Source organism: Erythrolamprus reginae, chromosome Z (assembly GCF_031021105.1).
Source record: "Erythrolamprus reginae isolate rEryReg1 chromosome Z, rEryReg1.hap1, whole genome shotgun sequence".
Taxonomy (NCBI): domain Eukaryota; kingdom Metazoa; phylum Chordata; class Lepidosauria; order Squamata; family Dipsadidae; genus Erythrolamprus; species Erythrolamprus reginae.
This window is the reverse complement of record NC_091963.1, coordinates 70033601-70058428: the sequence shown is the minus strand read 5'-3', so window position 1 is coordinate 70058428 and position 24828 is coordinate 70033601. Positions and strand designations below refer to the sequence as shown.

The 24828-nt window shown below is 39.3% G+C and overlaps 1 protein-coding gene across 2 annotated transcripts in view; it reads right to left on the bottom strand.

Annotated features, from left to right (window-relative positions):
- The window catches only part of DPY19L1 (dpy-19 like C-mannosyltransferase 1), a 344645-nt gene that overhangs the window by 63657 nt on the left and 256160 nt on the right, over positions 1-24828 (bottom strand). For both annotated transcript variants that reach the window (XR_011556928.1, XM_070729287.1), the window contains one exon: positions 8314-8433. Coding sequence is in view for 1 of the 2 variants with exons in the window: in XM_070729287.1 (XP_070585388.1) it covers positions 8314-8433 (120 nt within the window). In the remaining variant the exon portion in view is untranslated. The remainder of the gene's footprint in view (positions 1-8313; positions 8434-24828) is intronic.

Genomic DNA, 24828 nt, shown 5'->3' with positions numbered 1-24828 from the left:
ATTATGACCTATAAAGCCCTTCATGGTATTGGAGCAGAATATCTCCGGGACCGCCTTCTGTCGCACGAATCCCAGCGACTGGTTTGATCCCACAGAGTTGGCCTTCTCCAGGTCCTGTCGATGAAACAATGTTGTCTGGTGGGACCCAGGGGAAGAGCTTTCTCTGTGGCAGCCCCGACCCTCTTGAATCAACTCCCCCCGGAGTTTAGGATTGTCCCCACCCTCCTTGTCTTTCGCAAACGCTTTAAAACCCACCTCTGCCATCAGGCATGGGGAAATTGGTTCCCCTGGGCTGTTTCCACTTTATGTATGGGTTGTCTCAGATATATGACTGTTTTTTATATTAAGGGTTTTAAATTGTTTTTAATCATTGGATTTGTACTGTTTTGTTGTTGTCAGCCGCTCCGAGTCTTCGGAGAGGGGCGGCATACAAATCTAATTAATAATAATAATAATAATAATAATAATAATAATAATAATAATAAAGGATTCTAAAGTCGAATCTGGCACAGGAAAAGGACCATCAGATCTGTCTCTGGCTTAACTTCCTGGCAGTTTGGAGGAATTCCAAGATTTTGCTGTCAGTTCTGACCTCTACTTGGTAACGGACTCCTTCCAGGTGATGTCTTCAGGCCTCGAACACGGTTTTGATAGCTAAGAGTTCTTTTTCCCAAATGGTGTAGTGGCACTCGGCTGGGTTTAGTTTTCTGGAATAATAAGCACTGGGAAACAAAGGCCCTCCGTCTTGGTGTTTTTGAAAAAGTATGGACCACACTCCGACATCAGAGGCATTGGCTTCGATGACAAAAGAATGAGAGGGGCCTGGGTACTGGAGGATAGGTTCTTGCATGGAAGCTTTTTTCAAGTTCAGGAACACTTGTTGCTCTGAATTGCTTCATTGAAATTTAACTCCTTTCTGAAGAAGTCGAGTGAGGGGCGCAGTCAAGATGGCAAAGCTCGGAATGAAAGTTCGGTAAGAGTTGAGAAATCCCAGAAATCTTTGAACACCTTTAACTCGACATGGGGGTTGTCATGTGTGCAAAGGGTGGAAGTTTCAGGTGTCCGTGGCAATGTGTTGGGGAGAAATCACATATCCTAACAATTCAATGGAAGTTCGGAAAAATTGGCATTTCTCTAACTTGCCATAAAGGTGGTTTCCTCTCAGGTGTTGGAGGACTTATTATAGGTGCTGTAGGTAGGTTTCTCTGAAAGTGGAGTAAATCAAAATGTCACCAAGATAAATGACAATGAACCGGTCCAAAAATGTCTAAAGATGTCATTCATGAAATGTTAAAACCATCTCTCAGCTGTGGCGAGGGGGGCATTTGCCCAGGTTCGCCTGGTGCACCAGTTGCGGCCCTATTCATTGCTCACAGTCACTCACACCCTCATCACTTCGAGATTCGACTACTGTAACGCTCTCTACATGGGGCTACCTTTGAAAAGTGTTCGGAAACTTCAGATCGTGCAGAATGCAGCTGCGAGAGCAGTCATGGGCTTACCTAGGTATGCCCATGTTTCACCATCACTCCGCAGTCTGCATTGGCTGCCGATCAATTTCCGGTCACAATTCAAAGTGTTGGTTATGACCTTTAAAGCCCTTCATGGCATCGGACCAGAATATCTCCGAGACCGCCTTCTGCCGCATGAATCCCAGCGACCGATTAGGTCCCACAGAATGGGCCTTCTCCGGGTCCCGTCAACTAAACAATGTCGGTTGGCGGGCCTCAGGGGAAGAGCCTTCTCTGTGGCGGCCCCGGCCCTCTGGAACCAACTCCCCCCGGAGATTAGAACTGCCCCTACTCTCCCTGCCTTCCGTAAAGCTCTTAAAACCCACCTTTGTCGTCAGGCATGGGGGAACTGAAACACCTCCTCCGGCCACGCACAATTTATGTACAGTATGTTTGTGTGTGTGCTTGTTAATATAGTGGGGTTCTTTTTAAAACTATTTTAAATACTTAAATTTATTGAATTTATTTGGATTTGTACGATTGTTTATATTTTTTGTTGTGAGCCGCCCCGAGTTCGCGGAGAGGGGCGGCATACAAATCTAAATAATAAATAAATAAATAAATAAATAAATAAAACGCTGCCGGAGCATTGATAAGTCCAAAAGACACCATGGTAAACTCGAAATGGCCATAGTGGGTACCGAATGCGGTCTTCCATTTGTTGCCTTCTCGGGTGCTAATTATGTGGTAAGCACCTTGCAAATCGATCTTGGTGAAGATGATTGCTGTGTGAAGGTGTTCCATGAGTTTAGAGATCAAAGGCAATGGGTATCAGTTATGGACTGTAATGGAATTTAGTTTGCAATAGTCACAGCAGAGATGTAGATCTCCAATTTTCTTTTTGACAAAGAGAACTGGGGCAGACAGTGGTGAAGAGAAGGGTCAGATGACACCCCTGGCTAGGTTTTTGTCTAGAAAGTCTTTTAAGGCGGCCAATTCAGGTTCCAACATGGAGTAAAGGTGCACCCCAGGAAGCTTGGTGTTTGGTAATAAGTCAATGGCACAGTCGTAGGGTTGATGCGGGGAGTAATTGATCTGCATCTTTTTTGCTGAAAACATTGGCAAAGTCCAAGATGTCTGGTGGCAGGGTGCTGGCAAACTGGGCTGGAAGTTGGGCTGTGCAGCGTTGGCATATATGGTCTGCGCATGGAAGACTAGAAAAAATAATGCGATTCTGGGACCACACAATATGGGGGTCCTAGGTTCTAAGCCAAACTAAACAACGGACTATAGGGAAATGCAGGCCTTTGGTTACATAAATTGGATGGGCTCTTCATGGTATTCAATGGTTAAATTGATTGGTTGAGTCATGAACATAATGGGTCCGGACAACAAAACGCGGCTGTGGATGGTCTCAACTATGATAGGAGGTGTGACTGGGCACAAAGGTAAGGCGTGGAATCGAGCAAAAGTCTCTTCCATGAAGTTGGCAGTGGCTCTGGAATCCACTAGAGCAGTAGCAGGGAGGGTTTTGGGTGGGTTTTTAAAAATTACCTCAGTGGCTAAGGTCAGGTGTCTCGAAGGTCTCGGGTCATCTTCTGCAGAGCTGGAACTCAGTTTGGTGCCTGCCCAGCCTAACGTCTCTTTTAGGCTGGGCTCTGGTCATTTCCCAGTAGAGTGGCCTGGACTTGTTGTAGTGGGCCATAGACAGAATTGGAGCAGGAACTGTGGTACCACGTTTCTTCCAAGGACAAGCTGAAAGGACATGTCCAGTTTCTCCACAATAAAGGCACAGACCTTCCGCTCAGTGTCTGGCTTTCTCGGCTTCACTAAGACGAGGTCTGGCAGTGCCTAGATCCATCGGTTCATCTCAGATTATGACAACTGGATGATCTCTGGGGCCTGCTAGCATCTGAAAGGCACGTCTTGGCATTTGTTCTGGTTGAGGCTGGAGTCACATACAACAGCGTCAGGCTGGGGCTGTTGGTTTGGAATCTGGTGTGAAGCCGGCACTGGTCTGGAGTCTTCTATATATGGGCCTTGGTATTTGGGTCATGCGGGTCTGGGTAGATCGCATTCTGGTTTTGATGTCCAAACATAACTGGTAGAAGGCAGGGAATGTACGAGGAGTTGGGTTGTGCATAATTTCGATCAAAAATTTGGGCAACAGTCCATCTTGGAACATTTCCATCAGTGCACCCTGATTCCAGTTCAGGGACGTCGCTAACTTCCAAAATTCAGAGATGTACTTGGAGATAGTCTTAGTACTGAGCCGAAGCTGGTGTAATCTTATGATGGCATGTTAATAATAACTGCTTCTCAGACGTTTAATTTTCAAACAAAAAACACCTTTTTATTTCTTCTACTTAAATTCTAGCAAATACAGTTTCGTTACGCAGCAAAATAATTTCAGTTCTTGAAGGTTGAAAAACAAGGTCATTTATCTTTCTAATTAATTCACTGATTGCTGGAAAGCATTTTCTAATCTTTGAGCTGATGTTCTTCTGATTAAAAAGCAATAAATCACACAAAAGAAAACTCACTTATCAGTGAAGACAATAATCGCCATCTTGGCTTGATTTCAGTTTGAAGAAAGCAGTTTCTTCTTCTGTCCAATTCCGGAAGTGACACAATTAATTAATTAATTAATTAATTAATTGTCCAAAGATACATCTGTCTGCATACTTTCATTTGAAGGCTATTCTGCAATCTCCTCCTCCTCACTAAAATTCTCTTCATCTCTTAAATCAGGTAAATTGACAGTTTCTATTTCATCCCCATCCTCTGAGTCCGAACATTCCAAAGACTGACGGGAACACATACAACAGCGTCGGGCTGGGCCTGTTGGTTTGGAATCTGGTGTGAAGCCAGCACTGGTCTGGAGTCTTCTATATATGGGCCTTGGTATTTGGGTCATGCGGGTCTGGGTAGATCGCATTCTGGTTTTGATGTCCAAACATAACTGGTAGAGGGCAGGGAATGTACGAGGAGTTGGGTTGTGCATAATTTCAATCAAAAATTTTGGCGACAGTCCATCTTGGAACATTTCCATCAATGCGCCCTGATTCCAGTTCAGGGACGTCGTTAACTTCCGAAATTCAGAGATGTACTTGGAGATAGTCTTAGTACCGAGCCGAAGCTGGTGTAATCTTATGATGGCATTCTGGGCTTGCATGGGGTCAGCAAATTCACGTTCAAGCAACTGGCAAAATCCGTCATAATCTTGTAGGATTGGGTTGTGACGTTCTAACAATGACAATGCCCATTCGGATGCAGCACCTTTAAACAAACTTATAATGAAAGAGTTTCATTCATCTTGTCTTGTGCGAAGTCTGCTGGGTAAGAATTGAAAAAAGCTTCTGCACTGATTTAGAAATGGAACAAGTTGGACCCATTCCCCCAAGGAATGCTGAAGGTCTGGCTGAATAGATCTTTGTTCTCAGCTGAATGATGACTGGGGGAGGGCAGGAACAGCAGCAGCGGCTTGGTTCTATTGTAAACGGATGACTTGGTTTTGTAAATTAGCCACTGTCTCCATTAAAGATAATAAATCATTCTGTAAATTGGCCATGACGAAAGACTCGGCTGGATTCCAGGCTTTTCTGCAAAATGTTCTGGCCCAGTGGTGCTGCTCCAAAAATACTCTCTTTACACGCTTGGATTGTCAAAATAACATTTCTTTATTTTTTCTTCCACAGTGGAATTAATCAATGTACATCTACGATATGCTAAAGTAGATTCCAATTCACAGGCTGAGTCACAAAGTCATAAATCATTGCTAATGACCAGATTGTCAGCTTCTAGCATCTCCTTATTTCTGGGTGAGGTTCAAGCTAATTTCAAACAGTTTATCATGCAATGTTAAAAACTTACTACGCCTGAGAAATGGCAGACATCCATCTTGTCTTCTTCACTTTGCAGAAAAGTGTCCCTTATTTCTAGCCACTTCCGGATATGACATATTAATTAATTTATACATTCTGAATTAGCAGATTGAAAACCTCTTTCCCAAAAGCTTGTCTTTTCTTTTCCCTAACCTCCTAAATCTGGCATTTAACCAAGGACTATCCTCTACTCCTCCATTGTCTGAAGAAGCACTGCTATCCATGCTAACGTCGATGGATTTTCTACTAAGCTCTCATCCCCACTACCCTCCTCCACTTCTCTTAAATTGAGGTATGTTACAGCTTCTGCGTATTCGTCCTGCTGTGAATTTGCTATTTCCAAAGGCTAACAGGGAACATTCACAATAGTAAGGACCGATAAACATTTTATCTATAGTGTTGTATAGCAATGGTCTAAAATATTCTTGCCTCTGGTGGGATAATTAAGACCAGACAAATATTTTGGAAACTCTTATACATCTGTCTGATGTAAATAGCATATAGATCAGATAGATGTATATGCCATATAAATGGTAATTTATTTTATTCTGGATAAGAACCTTCTCTAAATTTTACCTTACCCCCTCTTCTCCTTCAGCCCTGAAAGAACATTCAATTATTGCTGACTAGGAATAATGTCTGGTTATAATATTGAATTTTTTCAGATTTATATCAGTCCTGGAATATATTCCCTATTTGACTCAAACTGCCTTCAACACTTATAATCCTTTCAATCACTTCCTCTCATTGTCCTTATTTTCTTCAAAACAATCCTGTTTTCTTTCTGTTGTTTGTCTTATAATAAATGATTTTTCTTTATTGCTTGAGTGGGTCTGAGATGTTTCTTGAGAATGTTGCATATATAGGAGGACATATGAATATACAGTAATACCTCGTCTTACGAACTTAATTGATTCCAGGACGAGGTTCTTAAGGTGAAAAGTTCATAAGACGAAACAATGTTTCCCATAGAAATCAATGGAAAAACGAATAATGCGTGCAAGCCCAAGACTCACCCCTTTTGCCCATTACTGCTGACATACGGATCTTTGTTCGGGGGAGGGTGGCGGCGGGGGTTGTGGTAGATGTGACATTCCCGGCGCTGCTGCTGCTTCAGAAAGGGAAACCGCCGCCACCGCCACTATCCTCTGGTCCTGGCAAGAGGCATGGAATCTGCCAGGACGTGGCAGCCCCATCCTTTGGGAAGGCGGGACTGGAGCAGAGGGGCGACTGCAAAGGGGCTAGTTCGGCGAAAGCGCTCCCAGCGAAGGGGCTGTGAGAAGGTTTTCTCCGAGCGCTTCGGGAATGCCTGCTCCGCCCTTCTCGCAGCCCCTTCGCTGGGAGCACTTTCGTCCTGGGCTGTCAGCGAAGGGGCTGCAGAAGGGGCAGGTCAGACGTTCCCAAAGCACTCGGAGAAAGCTCTCTCACAGCCACTTTGTTGGGAGTGCTATCTCCGAACGCTTTGGGAATGCCCGCCCTGCCTCTCCTGCATCCCCTTCGCTGACAGCCCAGGACAAAAGTGCTCCCAGCAAAGGGGCTGCGAGAGGGGCGGGGCGGGCATTCCGGAAGCACTCAGAGAAAGGTCTCCCAGTGAAGCAGCTGCGAGAGTGCTTCCTCTTAGCGCTTTGGGAATGCCTGCCCCTCCTCCCCTGCAGCCCCTTTACTGGGAGTGCTTTCGTCCTGGGCTGTCAGTGAGGGGGCTGCAGGAGAGGTGGGGCGGGCGTTCTGGAAGCGCTCAGAGAAAGCGGTCCCATTGAAGCGGCTGCGAGAGTGCTTTCTTTGAGCGCGGAATCCTGGTGGGGGCTGTGATCAAATGGGAAATCCCAGCAGTGAAAGTCACAAGGCAGGGAAATCCCTGCGGCAGTCAGAGCGCACACGCAGTACGATAGCGCACACGGAGTAAGAGAGCCCACGCTCCCGGGCTCGGGTTGATAAAACAAAAATGGTTCTTAAGACAAGGCAAACAAATCGTAAACCCCGGGTTTGTATCATGAAAAGTTTGTATGAAGGTGCATTCGTAAGACGAGGTATCACTGTACTAGATGATATATTCCACAATACATATTAGATAGTGATGATACACATGCTTTATGACACACAAATAGAATAAAAGATAATAGTGTGCATCATTGGCTTGAGGGCCACGCCAAGCTTTGCATAACATTTAATTATCGAAGCATTTAACTAGCACTTTTACCTTTTACCTTTAGCAACTTTTCAATCAGCAGCTACTTCATTTAACAAACATTTATAAATACAACAAATTTAAAAACACTTTCTGATCAATGTGCAATGTGTTTTTTGTACTGCTTTTATACGTTGTAAGCTGCCCTGAGTCTTTGGAGAAGGGCGGCCTAGAAGTCCAATTAATAAATAATAATACAGGATAAATAAAGTTTAAAACAAATTTTATGTGTCTGACAACAATGTAAATTAGAGTAAAAATAAGGCTAGTATTGTGGCATGAGAGAATTTTTGCAGTCTTTTTCTCTTTGTCATATTGTTCACTTAGCAAATATTTCACTTCTGATTTAGGGGAATAAATTGTGTTTCCAAAGTAAGGGAAGGTCTGCTCTATTATGAAGATAATTTAATCTATTAAAAATGTATATATGTTGTTCCTAACTTATATTTACAACTGAGCCCAAACTTAAGTCATGACAGTAGTTAAATGGTTAAATGGTGCTCATTAAGTGAGCAAGTGAGAAGTAAATATTAATATATGGTAAAAATGTACCATAAATCACAATTACATGACCAACAGTGTTGCAATAATAGTAAATATTTGATGGTCACTGAGCACCTCAGATGCAATCACATCACAGAAGCCTGCCACTGAAATTTTAAATCATTTGAAAAGTGCAATTTTAGGTCTTTTAAGGTCTACCTGTATTATTACTCCCTACCTGTATGTGTACTCCATAAAATATGTTATATCACTGTACTAATAACAGTATGACAATGAAGCAATAATTTACCTGTTTTGAGCATATCAAAGATGCCATAATGCACATATGTGGAGTTAGAAACAACTTTAGCCTCATTATTAAAATGGCAAGTATAGTAAAAAAAAGTAGTTGCAATGCATGGTATACGATCTGCAAAAAAAGGAGAGCATAAGAAAATATAATTGTTTTTAAATGCGGTGTATGGTACATAAGCATTAAGAAACATCTAATTTTTATTAAATCCTATTCTCCTGGGCATACTATAATTTTTTAAATGAAAACTTTTCGTAGTTTGAACTAAAATAATGTATTTTAGAAAAAAAAACCAGCAATGGGATTTCCAGGAAGATGGACAACTAAAATACATACCCGAAGAGAGATCTCTGAAGGATTTTTTCCCTGGGGTATAGCTCTTGAACCTTTAAAGGGATTGACATTCCTTCAGTTTTTATAACCCACCCAGTCAGGGTGAGTCTAAGAACTTCCCCTTGGACCCCTCCAAAACAGCTGAAAGCTGGCAAATGGCTTCTAGACTTGCAGTCCAAAGCTATTTGCATGCCAAAAACTGCTGAGGGGGAGGGGCTGCAATCTGTTCAAGGTTGAAAAAATTATCTTTCAAACAGACAACAAATTGTGCATTTCTCTTCTTAATTACCTTCCAAGTCTATTAATCTTTTTTAAAGCCAAGTTAAAAGAGATAAGCTAATTTATCAACTAGTAGACAAAAATGGGGAGATTCAATATATGGAACATCAACAACAAAAGAAATAGCACTAGATTACTATAAAAATTTATACAAACAAGACTTAATAGAAAGCCCAAAGATGATAAAATTTTTACAAGGAAATAATACCCTACAAATTAACGATGCAGATAAAGAAATGTTAAACAACAAGATTAATATCCAAGAGCTTCAACAAGCCTTTAAAAAACAAAAGAATGGCAAGTCTCCAGGCCCAGATGGATTTCCGAGGGAATTTTACAAAAAAAATAACGAAATCTTTGAACCCATCTTACTGGAGACATATAACAAAATTCTAGAGTAAGCGTAAATTCCTGAGATGTGGAGGGAATCGTATATCACAGTAATTCCAAAAGGAGGACAGGAAAAGGACAAAATAGAGAATTATAGCCCAATATCGCTTTTAAATGAGATTATAAATTTTTTATCTTGATTTTAGCAGAAAAGGTTAAAAAATATTAAACAAACTCATTAATACTGATCATTGTGGTTTTTTATCATACAGACAAATCAAACATTGTACCAGATCAGTATTTGATATTTTGGAATTTTGCGAAGCTCACCCGGGAAACACAAGTTGCTCTTGCCTTCTTGGACGCGCAGAAGGCTTTTGATAATGTTAGCTGGCAGTACTTATTGGAATTGTTATACTTAAATTCGGAAAAATATTCGTAAATATAATTTAAAACATATATACTACTCAATCTACAAGAGTCATAATTAATAATGACATGACAAAATTATTTAATATAGAAAAAGATGTTCGCCAGGGTTGCCCAATGTCTTCCTTGTTGTTTATTCTTACCCAAGAAATGCTACTTAACAAAATTCGGAATAATAAAGAAATAAAAAGAATTAAAGTAAAACAGGAAGAATTTAAACTACAGGCCTATGCTGACTGTCGTATTTTTTCTAGAGGATAAATAAATAAAGAAAAAATCATGTAGAGAACTGATAAAAGAATTAGAGACTTTTGGCGAATTTTCGGGTCTTAAAATTAATAAACAAAAAACAAAGTTTTGGACAAAAAATGACTCTGAAACAGATTAATGAATTAGAAAAGTCTACAAATTTTCTAACGACCAAAAAGATTAAGAATAAATATAACTAATAAGACCTCAACTTTTAAGAAAGATAATTATGACAAGATTGCACAGGAAACTAAAATGAAATTAGAAAAATGGGGGGATCCTCAGTTGTCACTTTTAGGTAGAATAGCAGTAATCAAAATGAACATCCTCCTGAAAATTTTATATCTCTTTCAAATGGTGCCTGTCAGTATAGACTAAAAATTCTTTAAAGAAATTAACAAAATTATCTCAAAATTTATTTGGAATTAAAAAAAGCCCAGAATCAAATATTCTTAACTTCAAGACAGTAAAAAAAGAGGTGGTTTTGGACTTCCAGACCTAAAACTATACTATAATGCGGCCAGTTTAACTTGGATCAAAGAATGGATTAATCTTACAAATAAAAGAATTTTGACACTAGAGGGACACGATCTACAGCAAGGCTGGCATACATACCTTTCGAAAGAAGGAAATAAAACACAAACTACTTTTAGTAAACACTTGATTAGGGGCTCTTTATTAAAAACTTGGTTGGAAATTAAAAGGAAATATTACACACAAATTCCCAAATGTCTCTCTACCATGGAAGCAACAGTATATCCAAATTTAATAGATCCCACTAAAACCCTAACCTATAAAGATATCCTACACGCAAATGGAGAATTGAAAACAAAACAAGAACTTGAGCAGCAAAATCATAAATTGGACTGGTGGATATACTTACAAATTAAATCAAGGTATAATAAAGATCGTGAAACCCCTGGAATTAATATCTTGACCCACATTTTGGATAAAATACTCACAGGACAGGATGATAAATTAATGACTAAAATATACCAATACATGCTAGAAACAGACAGACCCAAGGATTGCATGGGCCAAGAATGTTCAACATAATATACATTTAACAGATTGGGAGAAATCATGTTGTCGGCAGCCTATAAAGAAAATTTTTATAAACTCCTGTATAGGTGGTATTTACCCCCTCAAAGACTCACTAAGATTTTTTTAAATGTTATTTATTTATTTTGTCCAATACACAATAATACACAATGAAGGTTATAGAGGATATAGTAGAGAAGAAATATGAGATATAGGAGAGACTATAGGATAGGGGACAGAAGGCACTCTAGTGAGCTTATGTACGCCCCTTATTGACCTCTTAGGAATCTGGAGAGGTCAACCGTGGATAGTCTAAGGGTAAAGTGTTGGGGGTTAGGGGATGATCCTACAGAGTCCAGCAATGAGTTCCACACTTTGACAACCCGATTACTAAAGTCATATTTTTTACAGTCAAGTTTGGAACAGTTAATATTAAGCTTGAATCTGTTGTGTGCTCTTGTGTTGTTGTGGTTGAAGCTGAAGTAGTCTTTGATAGGCAGGACATTGCAGCATATGATCTTGTGGGCAATACTTAGATCATGCTTAGGGTGTCCTAGTTTTAAGCTTTCAAGACCCAGGATTGTAAATCTAGTTTCGTAGGTTATTCTGTTTCGAGTGGAGGAGTGAAGGGCTCTTCTGGTGAAGTATCTTTGAACATTTTCAAGAGTGTTAATGTCTGAGATGTGATATGGGTTCCAAACAGATGAGCTGTATTCGAGGATGGGTCTGGCGAAAGTTTTGTAAGCTCTGGTAAGTAGTGTGAGATTTCCAGAGCAGAAGCTACGTAGGATTAGATTAACAACTCGTGAGGCCTTCTTAGCGATGTTGTTGCAGTGGGCTTTGGCACTTATATCTTTAGTTATTAGTATTCCGAGATCCTTGACTGAGTGGATAATTTGTTTATTAAGTTTGTATTTGAAGTTCTGATTCTTTTTGCTAATGTGTAGGACAGAGCATTATTTGGTTGAGATTTGGAGTTGCCATGTGTTGGACCAGTCACAAACCGAGTCTAGGTCTTTTTGTAGAGTAGTTGTGTTATCAGTGGTGTTGAAGATTTTTACATCGTCTGCAAAAAGAACACAGTCCCTTGTGATGAGATAGCAAAGGTCGTTGATGTAGAGAATGAATAGCGTAGGTCCCAGTACGCTACCTTGGGGGACACCGCTTTTAACAGGGACGGGTGTGGATATGGAGCTTTCTATTTTGACCACTTGTTGCCTGTTAGACGGGAATGCAGTAATCCAGCTGTGGAGGGATCTTGAGATGCCATAGGATTTGAGTTTTTGAAGTAATTGTCATGGACCACTGAATCAAAGGCTTTGAGAAGTCAATATAAATTGCATCTATAGATTTTCCTTGATCAAGATGAGTTGTTCATATGTTTCTGCAGTGTAGGAGCTGTAGATTGCAGGATAGTTTTTTTCTGAATCCAAATTGTTTGTTAGAGAGCAGATTATTAGTTTCTAGGTGGAGAGTAATTGATTGGTTTATAATTGATTCCGTAACTTTACATGGGATGTAGCAAAGTGATATTGGTCCTTTTTTGCAGACGGGGATGACCATTGGTTTTGACCATAGCTTAGGAAGTGTGCTGGTACTGAAGGATTTTTCAAAAATTATGCTTAGTGGTCCAGCTATAGCAGAAGAGAGCTTTTTTAGGAAGTATGCACATAGACCATTTGGTCCGAGTGATAGGGAAGGTTTAAGGTCACGTAATGCTTTTTCAACTCAGTCTTCAGTGAAGTCTATTTGGGTTAGGTCATTGGGAGAGTTTGAGGTGCGAGTGATGAATTTGGGGGATGAGCCGTTGCTGTTGACAAAGACAGAGCCAAAGAATGAATTGAGAAGGTTAGCTTTGGATGAACCATCGTGGTATTCTTTGTTGTTGGGTCCTTTGGGATAGGTCTAGAATCCTTGAGTTTGTTGTTGACAAAGTTGTAGAAGGCACGATTGGATTTGGTGCGTAGGAGGTTTTTCTCTTGTATGCTGTGGTAGTTGAGACATTCTGCTTTTATTTGTTTGCATATGCTTTTATAACGGCTTTTAAAGTTTATTACTTGTCTGTTTTTGTTGTTACGCCAGAGAGATTTTTTTAAATTGTAATTTTCTTATTGAGATAGGGAGGTTATTTTTCTTGGTTGAGGCAGATGCAAATGGTACATAAAGTCTGATGATTATTTTCATCTCAAGCAAGAATGTGTTGTAGAGGTCATCCATAGAGTTGCAGTTAGAGAATAAAGTTTGCCAGTTTAATGTTGAAAGATGGGCATCAATGACTTTGTAGTTCACTTTTTTGAAGTTGAATTTTGGAGTGGCATTATTTGGGTGGATCTTTTTTTAAAAAAAATTTATTTTTCAAAAACTTTATTAATTTTTAATAAAAAGATATACAGACTTACAAACATTTAAACACATAGTAGGGGTTACAATTACCCCTCTTTTCTAGAAGTCAATTTTTAATACAGAAAAAAGGATTAAATCTTAAATCTTTAAATCAAAATAATATTCTAATTGAAAAGAAGAATTTTGTTTACACATTCTAATACACTTAGAGTTAAATTGATGAAAAAAGAAAAAAACCAACAATCGCAACAACTAAAAATATCAATAACTTTGGATTATATTCATACAGTTTTCATAACCTTATATTGAACTTTATTCTTATCTATCCATGTATAAACTTTGTTCCAAATAGAATAAAAGTCAGATTCTTCTTGATCATTCAGCCTTCCTGTCGTCATATCCATCTCTGCACAGTCCAATTTTTTTTAAACTACATCCTCTTTTTTGGGGATATCTTCCCCTTTCCAATTTTGTGCATACACTATCCTGGCCGCTGTTAAGATATGTACAACCAGAAAAAAAAAATTCTTTTATATTTCTGTTTAGCTATGCCTAAAAGATAAAATTCAGGGGATTTTTCTATTTCATGTAATGTAATCTCTTTTATCATTTTTTCTATCATTCTCCAATATATCCGGACTTTATTATATGTCCACCATTGATGATAGCAAGAACCTATTTCATTTTTACATTTCCAACAATTTGGGGAGGTATTTGGATACATCTTAGCAATTCTATTCGGTGGAAGGTGCCATCGGTAAAACATCTTAATTTGGTTTTCTTTTAAAGAGACAGAATTTGTCATCTTCCAATTTGTTATCCATTTGTTATTCATTTGTTCATCAAGTAATTGTTTATATTTTGGTATTTTCCTATCTGATATGAGATTAGGTTGGGATATCGCCTCTAATGGGGATATCCAGTCTGGTACGTTTAAAAAGTTATCTTTCTTAATATCTTTCCATACTTCTAGTAAATACTTTCTTATTGTATGTCTTTTAAAATAAGAATGTATTTTTTCTTTATCATACCAGAGGAAAGCATGCTATCCAAGCATCAGATCATGCCCTTCCAAAGTTAATATTCTTCTATTTTCTAAGGTAATCCACTCCTTTATCCAAGTTAATGCAGCTGCTTTATAATAAAATTTCCAATTAGGTAGAGCAAACCCACCTCTTTCCTTTATGTCTTCTAAAATACTTAACTTTATTCTCACCTTCTTGCCCTGCCACAGAAATTTTTTAACAATTGTTGTTAAGTCTTTAAAAAATTTCCCCCCTGGATTTATAGGTATTACTTGAAACAAAAACAGTATCTTTGGTAGAACATTCATCTTAATAGTTGCTATTCTTCCCATGAAAGATATTTTCAGGTTATTCCATATTTCTAGATCTTTTTTAATTTCTTCAATTACTTTAATATAATTGTCATTTTTTAAAGATATCGTTTTGGCTGTGATCCATATTCCTAAATACTTTACTTTTTTAACTATCTTCATATCTGAAATAATTTCTAATCTTCTTTCCTGCATTTTTGTCATATTTTTAACTATAAGTTGTGTCTTATTTTTATTAACTTTTAAGCCAGCTACCTTACCGTACTCTTCTATTGTAACTATCAAAATTGGTAATGTTGTCAATGGGTTTTCAATTATGAAAGTTATATCATCGGCATATGCTTGTATTTTATATAATTCTTTCCCAATGGTTATTCCTTGTATTTTATTATTCACCCTAATCTTAATTAATAATACTTCAAGGGATAGAATAAACAATAAAGGTGAGATCGGACATCCTTGTCTAACTCCTTTAAAGATTTCAAATTTTTCCAATTGTTCATTATTTAGTATAATTTTCATTGTCTGTTTAGAATATATGGCATCAATCAGATCCACAAATTTAGTACCAAATCTCATTTGATTCAGTTGCATTTTAATGAATGTCCAGTCCACATTATCAAATGCTTTTTTAGCATCCAAAAACATCAAGGGCATTTGTTTCTCTGGGTGTTGTTCATAATATTCCAGTGAATTAATAACCATTCTAAGATTATTTTTAATTTGCCTACCCGGTAAGAATCCATTTTGGTCCTGATGTATTATCTCTTCTAAGATCTTTTTTAATATTTCTGCATAGATTGAGGTAAATATTTTATAATCAACATTTAATAATGATATAGGTCTATAATTTTGTATTTTATCTTTGTCTGTGCCAGCTTTATGAATTAACATTATTAACGAATCAGACCAAGATTTTGGTATTTTACCATCCATAACAATTTCATTAAAAATTTCCAGCATATTATTTATTATTACATCGCTTTCTATTTTATACTATTCCGCCGGGCCCTATAGCTTTATTATTCTTTTGTTTTTTAATAGTTATTTGCAGTTCTTGTATTGTAATTAAACTATCTAACCTTGTTTGTTGTTCTTCCGTTAGTTGTGGTAAATCTAATGAATTTAAATACCTAAAGATCTCATCTTCTTTAATATCTTCTTTCTTATGTAGTTCTTTGTAAAAGTCTTGTACTATTTTTGCTTTTTCCTCACTTCTATATTTTTAATATGTTTGTCATCTACTAGTTCTTTAATTATTTTTGATTGTCTATACTTTCTTAGTTTATATGCGAGCCATCTTCCTGGTTTGTTAGCATGTTCAAAATACTGCTGTTTTGGCCCTTTTAATCTTTTCTGCTATTCGCTTTTGTTCAATAAGTTTTATTTTATGCTTAGTTAAATCCATTTTTCTCTTAATCTCGTAGTCTCTAGTATTATGTTGAAATACTAGCTCAAGTTGTTTCAACTCACTAGTCAGTTGTTCATATTCTATCATTTGTTCTTTATTTTTCTTTACTGTATAAGAGATCATTAATCCTCTAATATATGCTTTAGCTGTATCCCACAAATTTTGAAAAGAGGTCTCTGAATTTTTATTATATTTAAAAAAGATTTCTAATTCTTTTTCTATCCATTCTTTATATTGTTTATCTCTTATAATATTCCTATTCATCTGCCAATTTATCTGTCTCTTTTTATTCTTCCAATATATCACTATAGGGCTATGGTCAGCCCAAGTATTAGTATCTATCTCAATTTCTCTAATTTGTTCTGCAGTTGTTTTAGAAGCCCAGGCCATATCTATTCTAGTCCAAATTTTGTGGGGATTAGAGTGGAATGTGTATTGCCTTGTTAAAGGATGTCTTTCCCTCCAAATATTGTTTAATAATAGCTCTGATCTCATTTTCTGAAAAGTAGTAGGTAAGATACTTTTCTTTTTCTTATCTTTTTTCTTCCCTGAATGATCTAGTAACCTATCTGAAATGGCATTGAAGTCCCAAATTATTATCATATTTTCAATATTTAGTTCATTTATTTTTTGGTGTAATTGTTTGTAAAAGTTCATTTGGTTTTCATTTGGGGCATAAAAGGAAACAATAACAAGGGGTTTTGCATCAGTATTTACCTGTACAATTAAAAATGTTCCCTCCTGATTTGCATATAATTGTTTGGAGTTTATTGAATTTTCAACGTATATTGCAATACCTCTTTTTTTTTGGTTTGCCAAACTTGTATACGTATTCCCAATTTTAGAATTTAGTAGTAATTTTCTATTTGTCTTCTTAATTTGTGCTTTTTGTTTTTTGAGTTTAGAAAATATTTGATTCCTTTTCCTCAGTTCATTAAGTCCATTCATGTTTACTGAGAAGATTTTCAAATCTCCTGGTACTGTCATTTGTAATATTGCTTCGGATCTTTAGATTCGCGCTGTGGTTGTTTTCTACGTGCTCCTTGCTCCTCCTCGCTCCCCTGGGTGGTGCTGCTCGCTTTCTTCTCTCCTTATGGTTATTGCTCTGCTTGGTTGCTCAAGATTACGGATTCCACTTGTTTCATAAAATTTTCTGGCTTGTTCAATGTTTTCTATTTTCACTCTTTCTGCCTGCCAGTACAGAGAAAGTCCCTCAGGTACAAGCCAACGGAAGGTAATGCTTTCTTTAATTAGGATTTTGGTTAAAAAATAGTAGTCCCTCCTGCTTTCTCTCACTCTCCTTGGGACTTGCTTCAGTACAGTTATTTCTTTTCCTTTGTCTTGTAATTTTTCATTTCTTGTCCATCTCAAAATGTCATCTCTTATGGTCTTCCTCGCAAATTTGATATGTACCTCTCTCGGTAGGTTATTCCTTCGGACATAGCTAGTTTGGACTCTGAAGACTTCATCTATCTCTTTTGATAGTTCTGTAGGATCCATCTGTAAAATGCCTCCAATTATTTCCGCCATCTTAGTTTGTAAATCTTCTTTTTCTTCAGTTATGTTCTGGAATCTCAAACCGTAGAAAGCCCGTTGTATTTCTAGATGTGTGATGGATTCTTCATATCTTTTTTTAAAAGAGTCTGTTTTGCCTTCATAGGCGTCCATTCTTTGTTCAACTTTGTCGATCTTCGCTTCAGCATTCTTAATTCTTTGTTCATTTTCTTTTAGTGTCTGTTGTATTTCGCTCATTTTCTCATCCACTTCTTTCATCTTCACTTTCATCTCACCTGTATCAGCTTTCATCACACCAATGTCTACTTTTAATTCTGCAGTTTCAGCCTTTAATTCTTCACGTTGTTGATTAGCATCATTTTGAGATTTTAACATAAAGTCCTTCATTGCATTTAACGTTTCTTGGATCGTCTGAAGTGATGGTTGTGCTTGTGCTTTCTCTTTTTCTTTAGCAGACATACTTGCGGTTACGCTTTGATGTACAGGTGATGCCAGAGGAGAGACTTGTGGGGATGTTGATGAAGTTAATGTTTGCTTTTTAATTGTCTTTGTATATGTGGAAGTACTCGACATCGTATTTTAAAATCTTATTTTAAAAAATTTACTAACATTTTACTAAAATCCAATAAACTCAAAGTCAGTTAAAAATTTCATAAATTGATACTGAATTAATTACTAATCACCTTAATTATAAAGAAATTTCAACACCAATAATTCAACCAAAGTGGAATCTTAAAATCTAATTTTAAAATCTATAAATACAATGTTCAAACCAAAATACTAAAGAAATAGTCAAAGGGGAAAAAGAAAAGAGAAAAAAAGAGAAAAAAAAGAAAGAACAACAGCTTATTTTGTACTTATCAATCAATATACTTATTAGTCACTACACAATAAAAAAGGGAAAAAGCAAATGCTGCTGGAGGAGGTGGCCGGGCTGGCGGTGAGGTTCCCTAGGCTTATGGTCTTGGGGGACCTCAACCTGCCGTCGCTCGGCGGATCCTCTGGGCTGGCACAGGAGTTCATGGCCACCATGTCAGCCATGGACCTGACTCAAGTAGTGCAGGGTCCAACTCATAAGGGAGGGCACGCACCTGACATGGTATTCCTCTCTGAGCAACTGAGTAATGGTCTGAGATTAAGGGGCTTAGAAGTATTGCCTTTGTCATGGTCAGACCATTTTCTACTGCGGCTTGACTTCCTGGCTCCAATCCTCCCTCGCAGGGAGGCGGAACCGATTAAGTTGTTCCGCCCCAGGCGCCTGATGGATCCAGAAGGCTTTCAGAAGGCGCTTGGGGATCTTCCAGATGCACTCGTCCACAATTCGGCAGAGTCTCTGGCTGAGGCCTGGAACAAGGCTGCAGCGGAGGCCCTTGACCGAATTGCACCGCTGCGACCTCTCCGCGGCACTAGACCCCGTAGAGCTCCATGGTTCAACGAGGAGCTCCGGGAGTTGAAACGCCAGAAGAGACGTCTAGAGAAGCGATGGAGGAAGAGTAAGTCCGAATCCGATCGAACACTTGTAAGAGCTCATATTATGACTTACAAAGTGGCACTCAGGGCAGCAAGATGCGCGTATCATGCCACCTTGATTGCATCAGCGGAATCCCACCCGGCCGCTCTGTTTAGGGTAACCCGCTCCCTTCTTAACCAGGGGGGAGTTAGGGAGCCCTTGCAGAGTAGTGCCGAGGATTTTAACACGTTTTTCGCTGATAAAATTGCTCGGATTCGAGCGGATCTCGACTCCAATTGTAAAACAGAGTCAACTGACAACGAGTCAGTCGAGGTGACTGGGGCTAAACGTCTTTGTCCATCTGTCTGGGAGAAGTTTGACTTAGTGACACCTAAGGAAGTGGACAAGGCCATTGGAGCTGTGTGTTCCGCCACCTGTCTACTGGATCCGTGTCCCTCTTGGTTGGTTTCGGTCAGTCGAGAGGTGACACGGAGCTGGGTCCGGGAGATTGTCAACGCCTCCTTGGGGAGTGGGTCCTTTCCGGCTCCTTATAAGGAGGCACTTGTGCGCCCCCTCCTCAAGAAGCCTTCCCTGGACCCAGCCATACTCAATAACTACCGTCCAGTCTCCAACCTTCCCTTTATGGGGAAGGTTGTTGAGAAAGTGGTGGCACTTCAGCTCCAGCGGTCCTTGGAAGAAGCCGATTATCTAGGTCCTCAACAGTCTGGATTCAGGCCCGGCTACAGCACGGAAACTGCTTTGGTCGCGTTGATGGATGATCTCTGGCGGGCCCAGGACAGGGGCTTGTCCTCTGTCCTGGTGCTTCTTGACCTCTCAGCGGCTTTCAATACCATCGACCATGGTATCCTTCTGCACCGACTAGAGGGGTTGGGAGTGGGAGGCACTGTTCTTCAGTGGTTCTCTTCATACCTCTCTGGTCAGTCGCAGTCGGTGTTAGTAGGGGATCAGAGGTCGACCTCTAGGTCTCTCCCTTGTGGGGTGCCTCAGGGGTCGGTCCTCTCCCCCCTGCTATTTAATATCTACATGAAACCGCTAGGTGAGATCATCCAAGGGCATGGGGTGAGGTATCATCAATACGCCGATGATACCCAGTTATACATCTCCACCCCATGTCCAGCCAACGAAGCAGTGGAAGTGATGGGCCGGTGCCTGGAGGATGTTAGGGCCTGGATGAGTGTCAACAAGCTCAAACTCAACCCAGACAAGACGGAGTGGCTGTGGATCTTACCTCCCAAGGACAACTCCATCTGTCCGTCCATTACCCTGGGGGGAGAATCACTGGCCCCCTCAGAGAAGGTTCGCAACTTGGGCGTCCTCCTCGATCCACAGCTCACATTAGAGAAACATCTTTCAGCTGTGGCGAGGGGGGCGTTTGCCCAGGTTCGCCTGGTGCACCAGTTGCGACCCTACTTGGACCGGGAGTCACTGCTCACGGTCACTCATGCCCTCATCACCTCGAGGCTTGACTACTGTAACGCTCTCTACATGGGGCTACCTTTGAAAAATGTTCGGAAACTTCAGATCGTGCAGAATGCAGCTGCGAGAGCAATCATGGGCTTTCCCAAATATGCCCATGTTACACCAACACTCCGCAATCTGCATTGGTTGCCGATCAGTTTCCGGTCACAATTCAAAGTGTTGGTTATGACCTATAAAGCCCTTCATGGCACCGGACCAGATTACCTCAGGGACCGCCTTCTGCTGCACGAATCCCAGCGACCAGTTAGGTCCCACAGAGTGGATCTTCTCCGGGTCCCGTCAACTAAGCAATGTCGCCTGGCGGGACCCAGGGGAAGAGCCTTCTCTGTGGCGGCCCCGGCCCTCTGGAACCAACTCCCCCCAGAGATTAGAACTGCCCCCACCCTCCTTGCCTTTCGTAAACAACTTAAAACCCACCTCTGCCGCCAGGCATGGGGGAATTGAGATCTTCTTTCCCCCTAGGCCTTTACAATTCTATGCATGGTATGTATGTATGTATGTTTGGTTTTTATATTAATTGATTTTTAATCATCAATACCAAATTACTATTGTACACTGTTTTATTGTCGCTGTTAGCCGCCCCGAGTCTCTGGAGAGGGGCGGCATACAAATCCAATAAATAAATAAATAAATAAATAAATAAATAAATAAATAAATATCTTAAACACTCAATAAAATCTAGGGAGGAAGAAATAAATTGTTCTCTCTAACATTCCCTTAATTAATTTTCTTAAATCATCTATTCAAATTTATAGCAAAATGATTATCAAAATTTTATACAAAAAAAAAAGTATATTGAAAAGACAATTAAGAATCAAAAAGGCACCACATCAAAGGGAGGGGAAGAAAAGGAGGTTATTAGCAATTCATTATTTTGATAATAATACAATAATAAGATCTCCCAATCAATATATTATAAAGAGCCAAAGAAAAAAAGGAGAAAAACTAATATATCAATATTATACTTATACCAGAATAAAGAGGGTCTCTTGTTAATTACGAATTGAATGTAAAAATTTTCTTCTAAAGTCCGTCAATCTCCAGTTTATGATACTGCAAATTAGTCCCGGGGGAAGAGAAAAAAAGAATATATATATATATATTCCAAACTCCAAAGCGAAATAAAATAAAATAAACACAATTAATCCTTCAGATCAAGTGTAATACTTATGTTTGTAGTATTTATAGTCCAATCCAATCCAGTAGTCGGTCTGTGTTAAGATAATTACTTGTAATCCAGTCCCAAATTGTAATCCAGTAAATCCGTTTTAAAGAAGTAACCCCCCGAGTGACATAAGTAGTAGGTAAAGGGAAAAGAAAAAGAAAAACCTTTCCCCTTTTCCTCTTTCCTTCAAACAAAAATGCTAATAATATCACAAGTATTTCAAATTGATGAAAGTAGAAGTAGAAGTAAATATGCAGGGGGCAGAAAAATCAAACAGTAGGGAAATTCATTAATTCACCAGTTTTGTTTAAGTTTTTTTCTTTTAGTTCTTTTATTCTCTCCGGAAAGAAAAAGAGAAAAGAAAAAAAGACGTAGTTCGTAATCCTTCCGCTGCAGAAAAAAAGAGTCTAAGTTTCCAGCCTCATTTCTTCTCACAGCCTTCCAAAGTTCAGAAATCTTAAAATCTTAAAATCTTGAGTTCTCACCCCCTCGAAGCCTCTGCATGGGTGGGATCTATTCTTTCTGGTCTTTAAATCTTAGAAAATTAATTCTCCTTCTGGTATCAGAGAAACGAAAGTGTAAAGAAACTAGTTCCGGCCGTAGAGCCTTGTTGGCGTAGGGATATGATTCTTTTCCTTACAAACTTTCCTTTTCGCCTTACTTATATTTTGCAGTTTATCTTATTCTTCCTTTCCAAAAAAAATTTTTTTTTGTATAGATGAATTTGTACCTTAGGTTCTTCTTTTCTGATGTCTCCTTTTTCCTGCAATGGTAAGATCAAGTTTATTTCTCCTTCTTTGTTCTTCTTCGCTTCCCACTGGTGTGGTCAGGCTGCTATGGGCGATACCTCGTAGGAGGCTCGGTTTCCGCACTCCAAAGCCGCGGGGTGGTCCTGTCTACTACGGGACCTCGGAGACGGCCCCTCGAGGACAGGGGAACTCCCTTTTCTAGGATCGGTCCATCCGGGCCCGATCCGATCGCTGGGAGCGACCTTTGGAGGGGTAAAGGGCTTCGGGGACAGAGCTCTGTCCCAAAGCCTCCGCGGCAGCCCCGGTCCAGACCGGAAGTCTATTTGGGTGGATCTTAGTGTGGCTTAGGTTGAGACTGAAGTTTATCATGCTGTGGTCACTATTGGAAAAAGGCTCTTTTATTTGTAAGCCATATATTGTACTTTTGCTGTTGCAGAAGATAAGATCCAGACACTTATCTAATCTAATATTGTCACTTACTAGTTGGTTAAGTCCCAGAATGGTGACTGTGTTATATATAGTAGAGTGGATAGGTTCCGTGCTACATTCATTTAATGGCCAGTTAATGTGTGGTAGGTTGAGGTCACCAAGGAAGATGATAGGGTATGGGCAGTGGGTAGCCAATGTTAGTAGTGCTGATAATTTGTTTGCATGTGCGATGTCATGGTCAGGAGCTCTGTAGCAGAGTAGGAAGAGAATTGTGGTATTTAGGGATAGATTACAGACAATAGTTTCAGGGAGTAATAGATCCTGCGCAACTTTGATATTTTATGTTTAGATTTTTGTAAAATATAGCTACCCCACCTCCTCTGCGGGATTCACGGTCATAACGAGAGACAAGATAGTTCCTTGTTGTAATAATGGAGTCTGGGTAGGATGCATTAAACCATGTTTCACAGACAAAGATAATATGAAAGACAGAGGAGTCAAGAAGGAGGAGGAATTCTGACATCTTATTGACTATACTTCTAGCATTTAAAAATTTGCATTTGAGATCGGTTTTGTGTTGGGAGTAGGTTTTGTGTTGGTTAGAGGTAATAAGGGGCGCACTTTCCTAGTCTTTGTTGTGGTGTTAGGGATGACATTTTGTTTTTGTTGTTGTAGTTCTGGTTGGTAAGTGTCAATTTGTTGTTGTGAGATGGTCGGTTGGAAGAAGTAGGATGGTTGATGAGAGATGTTAGGCTGGAAGATGTAGGGAGGATTTTGGGTCCTGGAATTGATGCATTCTGTGCGATAGTCGATGTATAGTTTTACCCAGGTCAAGGCGTCTCTTTTGTTCCGCCCTTAGTTCAGGGGAGCGGATGCATTGAAGTAGTGAAAGGTCTGGTCTGGATTTGAGTTTGTTGAAACTGATGTTGTTTCTGGCTATGTCATTAATGGTTTTGATAAAAAGCTGTTTTGCAGGTTCATTTTTGCAGACAATTCAGCAGAATCGTGGTGCCACTGTGTCATCACTGAACTTGTGCTCTTGTCCATTTCTGGAAACTTCTAATATATCTTCTGGGGTAAATGACTGAGAGAGTGATTGTTGTTGACGGATAATGTTCTGTATTTTTGTTATATCAGGTTCATCATTTTCTTCAACGCCAAAGAGGATGGCATTTCGACTTTTTTGTCTCTCTCCATTGCATCTTTGACAAGAGTAGGGATGTCTGGAGAAGAATTGGACTGTCTTTGTGTTATGGTTGGTGGTTGAGGTAGACTTGTTGAGGTGTAGACACGTGGAGGTGGAGTGGTAGAGGAAATTGGGTTTGGAGGTTTAGCATTTAACAGTGCCTGAATATCTTTTTCCATGAATAGTAGGCGTGGCTCTGTGTTTTCAATGAATGTTTGATGTGTTTTGAAGGTTGTTTTCAATGTGTTGATATCTTCAGAAATGCTATTGAGAATCTCTACTTTTGTTTTCAGTGTATTGATATCTTCAGAAATGCTATTGAGGGTCTCTAATTTTGGGGCACAGGTAGAACAGAGGTAGAAGAATGAGGAGTTTCCATGGAGAAAGGTGGCTATATGGTCAGTTATGTTTAGGCAAGGGTGGTGTGCAGAATTTTTGCAGGTTTGACATTTGGTGTATTTATCAAAATCATTTATAGTGTCGTTGCATATAAAACAGGGATTGCTGCTTGGATCTTTTGACTGAAGATTTTGACATTTTGAAGATTTTTTCCCCCCGGCATGACTGTTCTCGGGGATTTGGAGCATTGTGTTTGCAGCTTTATTTTTTTATGGTGTAATGAGTTGAGGGGGAGGCAATGGAATTTTTAGGGCAGGAAAGCAGGAAATGGCTGTTTACTACCAGAGGATGCTTTGAAAGCCTTGGAACCCCTTTGAAATGCTTATAGATCTGTGGCAAGATGTTTGGAGGAACTATATAATGATGGA